Source organism: Physcomitrium patens, chromosome 2 (genome assembly GCF_059467195.1).
Source record: "Physcomitrium patens ecotype Gransden chromosome 2, ASM5946719v1, whole genome shotgun sequence".
NCBI classification, from domain to species: Eukaryota; Viridiplantae; Streptophyta; class Bryopsida; order Funariales; family Funariaceae; genus Physcomitrium; species Physcomitrium patens.
Window position 1 is genome coordinate 23,153,789 of NC_143411.1, and position 6,974 is coordinate 23,160,762.

Genomic DNA, 6,974 nt, shown 5'->3' on the forward strand with positions numbered 1-6,974 from the left:
ACAAGCATTGTGTTTTCTTTTGTGTAAGTAGCCATGTATGTGTATTTTGAAAGATTAGTTGTGAGTGCTTGCTTGTGTTAGAATACTATGGCGATTGAGAAGACTAAGAGGCAGTTGAATAGGAAAGAGAAACAACGCAATGTAAGGCGCAATGATGAGTTGCTACCATTGGAGTATATTATTGTGACTAATATGGAGCCGATCCGATTGGATGTTTGTTGGACTAAGGAGAAGTAGTAGGATTTTCGAGGAGCGCATATGCATGGGTTTTTACGCATTTCACAAAACTTATTATTAATTGACATTGCGCTGGTAGAGGTTGGGGTTAAGGAGAAGTGGATGGCGGAAAAGGAGAAGGTGGCAAACATGGTGTCTGAGAAAGCAAAGATGGAGACCGATTGGAAGGAACAGCAAGAGTGGCTGCAGGTAGAGGTTGCGATGTTGCAGACTAAACTAGCTGCATTAGAAAAGGAGGCCAATAATTTAGTGCGGACCAATACGCTAGTTTCAGCGACAATACCTTCGGTGATACCTTTGAAACCGATAGAAGAATGGTAGAAGATGTTGGAGGAGCATGATAACCATATTGCCCGTCTTGAGTCTCAAGTATGGGAATTGAGTTTCTTGAATGAAGATCTGACAGCGCGTTTGGATGGAGAATCCTCGAACACTAAGGCACATGACAAAGATGTAGTAGAGGAAGAGGTCGCCAATTCATAGGGTGGTAAGCCTTTGACTGAAGAAGCCAACGCTGCTACGTCTTTATAAGTTGAGGCTAAATAATGTTTGCGAGGGCACTATACAATTAAGAGTGGAGTTGTATAGAATATGTAAATAAATTTTGTGGTAAGTTACTAGTTGGTTATTGATAACCTTGAGAATTAGACTTATGGTTAGGCATTTTAGTTGGTAACAGTAGGTTGTTAGTGGAACAAATGGTTAAGAATTCAAAGGTTCATAACCTTTGGAATCTGATGGCCGACGGTCCATCTTTTGGTAGGATAAAGAGGTTGAAAAAGGGAGATCGTGGCCAGACTAAAATAGTCATAAGTTGCGATAAGCTTCGTGCTACCTCTTTGTTTTCTTTGCTTTTATTATTTTCTTATGAAGAATTGTGATTGAAAGAAGTATTGTTGAAATTGTGATTAGAATATTGTGGAATATGACTTTGGACTGACCGTTTTGGAGAAAATCTGTGACCTTGAGAATTGAGATTATCGAATTGTGTTGTGTTAAGTGAAGATATTGAATTCTGTGTGATGAATTGAGAAATTGAATATAATAAGTAAACTGGAGATCAGTAATTGAATATATATAAACCGCAAAGAGAATAAGTGGGAGATGAACTGATAAGAATATAGAAGTATTGTTGAATTGATATTCGTAGAATGGATTATGTGTTGAATTAAGATGGAAGTAGTAAGCCTTGGTGCTTTGTAGTTTGATAATTGATTTTAGATAGCTAGAATACAGTCAATTGTGACACTAACAGATCCAATTCATATAACCAGTCTTTCCTCGTGTTCGAACCCACCGCTATTAGTTCAATTGCTTTGGTATATTGAAGCTTGAAGACAACAAGAACAACATAATATAATATAAACTTTTATTCTTCTTGTGAAATATTCCAACACTATGGTCAATTCCAGAAAAGTAAAAGGCTATTTTTTCAATTCATTTGAGATTCAGACAATTCAATAACCAGACCCGACCACTCACAATTTGACACGTGGAAACAACGGAAACGATTATCTCGAAGACGTCAAACTAGTCCTTGTGCCCCAATTACCGTCGCTCCACGGCACCCCCCTTACAATATTGCCGCGCCACGTTTCCAAAACCGCGTATTTGTCCGATGGGTAACTGTACCCATCACCGAGGGATCGCCGATCCGCTTCGCATGAAAAAGCTTTGTCACGAGAATTCGAGCCTCGGCAGCCGGATTTTGCCGGAATTTGCCGGGTTCTCGTCTTCGAAGCGTGGATCGCGAAGGTTTCCTCGCCAGAATTCCTTATCGTAGGACTTCTTACGATTTTTACAAACCCTAAATTCGATGATACAGCCGTGTCGGATTTTTCCACGCAAAGCCCAATTTGGGTTTTGCACCATTGCCCAACTGAGTTTTCCATCAACACAAGCGAATGCCAGAAGATTTGTTCAAGCTCGTCAGCTTGCACTGAAACTTGCCGGATCTGCCGAATTCAAGAGAACGCTGTGCATTTTGGGTTTTGAACCAGAGCTCCCGGCGTTGATTGTCATTCTGGATTGCATAGGGTGGCTTTGCTTGAAATTCCACCGAATAACTCCTCGCATCCCTCCCCCCCTGTGTGACATTCACTTTGGGCCGTGGAAGTGGAGTTTTCGTACTCAACTTTGTTCGCTTTATTTTTCACAAGTTTGACTTGGGTTTCTGTGCATGGGTGTTTGCTTTTGAATATAGACAGTTGACTGACCGTTGAAAAGCTGTTGGGCTTCATCCATCATCGTGGGTTGGTTGTATCATCAAGCTCTACGATGGTTCCAAGAGTTCCACCAGATATCATTCTGAGTGTCTTAACAAGGTTAATTGTATGACATGCCACTTGATGCTGTTGGGGGTCTGCGTTGGGTCCCCTATCCCTTTCTCTTCACCAGCACACACCTCATGGGGCTGGATTGTCAGGTGAACCCTTCAGAAAAGACCTCTGGCAATGCTTCAGATGCGACGACACGCTTCCGTCGAATCCGGTTCTGGCGGCAGAACTGAATTATTAACGATTAACAAATACAGCCGATTCAATAATGTCCTCGAAGAACGGATGGTGCATCCTTCAGTAGGTCACAGTACAGCCTTTTCCAGATTCGCACAACAATGCACGCTATTTTTGAGCTCATCCCTGATTCTATTTTTAACATTTTTATTTCGTTGTCCTTTTCTAGTTAAGATCTCAGGAGGCGACATCCGGACTTTCAAGACAGTGCGTCTGAGAGATGGTGAGCATGTATGAACGTTGGTGGCTATGGCGGGTCCGAAGGAGATTTTACGAGTGGTTTGTGCAGACTATTCTGGTTGACTGATCATTGACTGAATGGTGACGCTGGAGCCGATGGCAAGATGCCATGCATTCGGGTACGCACTGCCCCGGGGAGCTTTTATTCTGCTCGCCATCCCCGTCATGGTTCTATTCTTCGTGCAGCTCCCCAAGGCCATTCTGCCGCAACGCCTCGATCCAGTTGTGCTGCCCTGCAGAATGAGCGCCACTCACAGCAATGGCACCGATTGCGTGCCCTTCCACCGATCGCTGTTCCCGGACAAATTCGTGTTTGGGGCTGCCACGGCTGCTTTCCAGGTTAGGATAGTCCGTCTATTTATCGAGGGTCTTGCATGCCCACATTTTACAGGACTTACTTCTCACAGGATCGGTATGTGTTGTAGGTGGAAGGCGCTGCGTACGAGGGAGGTCGGGAGACAAACATTTGGGACACATTCTCGAAAACCCCAGGTAAAGCCTTCATCAAGAACATCGTGACAATAAAAAGGGGAGCCGTGGCCAAGAGCTGAGAAATTTTAGTTCAATTTCAGCTTGGTTAATTTTAGTGGAGTTTCGATCTGCAGGGAAGACTGTGGATGGAAAGGATGGCGATGTGGCAAGCGACCAGTATCACAAGTACTTGGAAGACATCGACCTGATGAGCCAGATGAATCTTGATGCGTTTCGATTCTCCATCGCCTGGTCGAGAATCATGAAACTAGGTCATTTTTCGTGACGCCTAGTCTAGTGAGCTTGTTGTCGTACGCCGAATTGTTTCCAATTTTTATTTGTATTAGTATGTGTGTCTAGTGTGCTTGAGATTTAAATCTTGTTGACCTGTTTGTAAAATTTCTTTATTCGCTTGCAGGTGGGCCAAACCCAGTCGTGAACCAAGAAGGAGTGGCGTACTACAATAACCTTATAAATGGTCTTTTGAAAAAAGGTTTGGTTGATTTTCTGTGCTCTTTTCGTCATTATCACATGTTTGAATTCCCTTTTAACCGTTCTGTGATGTGTGTTAATGTTTAGAGGCTATGAATGTGCAGGTATCCAACCATACGTGACACTTTATCACTGGGACCTTCCGCAGTCTCTTTATGATTCATATCGCGGCTGGATTGACCGCAGAGTTGTGTGAGTTTCAACGTCCGTCCTCTTTCTAGTTTGTTGATTGTTTTGGTTAACTCTAATAACCTGCTTTTCAAAGCTCCGACCTCATTCAAAAAAATGAAAGCTAATTGAACTTTTCATGATCATGATAGGAATGATTTTGCGTTGTACGCTGAGACTTGTTTCGCTGCATTCGGCGATCGAGTCAAGCACTGGATGACATTCAACGAGCCTCAGCAATTTTCTAATCTTGGATATGGAATTGGATTACACGCACCTGGAAGATGCTCTGACCGAATGAAATGTCCTGAAGGTAACTCAGCTACGGAGCCTTACCTTGCGGGCCACAATGCGCTTCTTGCTCATGCTGTAGCTGTCGACATATACCGGAAAAAATTCAAGGCCACACAGGGTGGCATGGTGGGCATTGCGGTGGACTGCGAGTGGGGTGAGCCGATGACCGATTCTCCTGCAGATAAAGAAGCTGCAGAGCGACATGTGCTTTTCCAGTTGGGCTGGTATGAATTTTAACTAATGCAGATTTCTGAAGTGCCTCGCTTTCTGAGAAAGCCTTGTGTGTCATAGGAGGTGATCAAACCTTCTCATATAATCTCTTATCGTTCTCATTTTTAGGTTTTTGGATCCAATATACTATGGCGATTATCCAGCAGTCATGCGCAAATATGTGGGTGACCGATTGCCTTTGTTTACTCCGGACGAGATCACATTGCTGAAAGGATCCTTGGACTTCATCGGCCTTAACCACTACACTTCCAGATTTGTAGCTGCCGGTACTCCTCCAGCGAATGCACTGGCCAGCAGCTATTGGGAAGATCAGGCAATGGTGTCTTCAGGTATTCTGTTTTGTTCTCAATGAGTGTAATGATTTTTTGCATTGCTCAGGACGCTACTCTTTATTGACGTGTGAACTTGATTCGGTGTTGCAGTGACGCGGAATGGAGAATTAATTGGAAATCGGGTACGGCTTATTTGCCTTCTGATAAAACTTAGCTCTTAAGCTTAGACCTTATATTCCTAGCTCCCTCCACTTGCTGTTGGTGCAGTGGAGTTACATGTCATGATACGATGCATTTATATATCCAGAAAGTGGTATTGTAAGATAAGACATGAATTGTTTGGATATTAATTTCACAATCAGTTTCATCGATTCTAATGTGCACACCACCTGCAGGCGGCTTCAGAGTGGCTATACATAGTACCTTGGGGTATTGGGAAAACTTTGTTGTGGCTGACAGAGCGATACCAAAAACCGTTGCTGTACATCACAGAAAATGGTGACTTGCAATCATTCTTTCCTCATTGTACAAATGCCTGAAAGACTCCCAAATTTTGTCTTCAATGAGTTGTGTTTTCAAGCTGCAGCGATGTTTTGAAACTAGCAGTTTCTTCATCTTCAATCAGGTATGGATGACTCGGACGACCTCGGCAACACCAAGCTTGCGACAGATTTTCTAAACGATTCCAACCGTATCGCTTACTATGAAAACTATCTGTCATCTGTTCTTGAATCCATTCGGTAAGTTCGTCAGAAGCAGAGCATGAGCTTGTTGAGTGTGTGCGTAACAGTCTATAAAGCATTTAATTTGGACATGTTTTAATCCTCTGCGAGCTTGTGGCGTGTTGCAGGAATGGTGCGAATGTGCGTGGATATTTTGCCTGGTCCCTTATGGACAATTTCGAGTGGGCCATGGGCTACACTAGGCGGTTTGGGCTAGTCTTCGTAGACTACGACCATGACCAGAAGAGGTATTTGAAGGACTCTGCCAAGTGGTATTCCCGGTTCCTATCTCGCCCCATGTGAGTACTCCCACGACGAACCCCACTATAATTTTGGATGTGGAGGCAGCAGCACTAAGGCATACATTTTGCTCCTGAAAATGTATATTGTCTTATCTCTTCATCTATAAATACGTATCCATCTCTCATGAATGTAGACTATTTTCAACTTGAATGCTCCATATGTACAATGTCCAGTGTTTTTCTTTGGTTGGGAACTTGCTTATTGCCTGTTATACTACCTTCTTGGAAGGCCTGCTTCAGAGCATGAGGATGGGCTACTCCCCCAAAAAGAGAATCAAAATCTGGAGATTAATCTCCTGGGGTCAGACAAACACACCATGGCTCACCCCAGTTAGTTTCCCACCTCAATAAGCGTGCCCAGTGGGCCTGGGTAGACATTGTATTAGAGGTTTTATTCCTAGCTATGAGAAACATAACTGGAGAAACCTAGAAACTTGCTATCTCATGGACTAGACAGAAGTGGTGTCTGACAGGCTTGGTACTGATGTTGCCATAAGTACCAAGCCTGTGCTTTAGCAGTTTAGGCTCATGACCACCTTGCATGTTGTTGTGATGTCACACAAACCATGCTGATTCTCACTTGTTGCTTCCTCTGGTTGGTTATTTTAGTTGGTACATATACCATCCACTGGCTCTGGTTGTGGTAGCTCACATAACAGGGTTTAGTACATCACTTTCAAACCATAGTAGTCTAATCCAACCATGTCCTTACATTTACGAAATTCTAAGATTTAGTTTGTTTGATGGTCTTCCACAATGAGTCAGATATTGGAACTACAGGGTTGGTGAGATCCATTGTATTTGTGTGATTCTGATCTGTGCTATATGCTGAAATTGAACAGAGATGTTCTTATTTTCTGTGGCAAATTTATTGGTGTACTTTAGTGTGGAGCAGTAGGTTAGTGCACCACAGAGTTTTGCACTAACCAGCTGGGATTTCTCCAATTTCTTTAATAAAATATATTTTTGACAAAAATCTCAGTCTTCCCTCTGACCAAAACCTTCAAAAACTAAAATATAAAATTTTAAAAA

At 42.9% G+C, this 6,974-nt stretch overlaps 1 protein-coding gene across 1 annotated transcript; it reads left to right on the forward strand.

Moving 5' to 3' along the window:
• The first annotated feature begins 2,963 nt into the window (after window positions 1–2,963).
• Window positions 2,964–6,071, forward strand: LOC112278815 (beta-glucosidase 4). Its single transcript, XM_024512616.3, has 11 exons — window positions 2,964–3,329; window positions 3,416–3,482; window positions 3,596–3,733; window positions 3,880–3,954; window positions 4,058–4,145; window positions 4,274–4,639; window positions 4,755–4,975; window positions 5,069–5,100; window positions 5,314–5,416; window positions 5,544–5,658; window positions 5,769–6,071. The coding sequence occupies exons 1-11, from the start codon at window positions 3,069–3,071 to the stop codon at window positions 5,941–5,943; spliced, it is 1,641 nt and encodes a 546-aa protein (XP_024368384.1). The 5' UTR covers window positions 2,964–3,068; the 3' UTR covers window positions 5,944–6,071.
• Window positions 6,072–6,974: the final 903 nt, after the last annotated feature.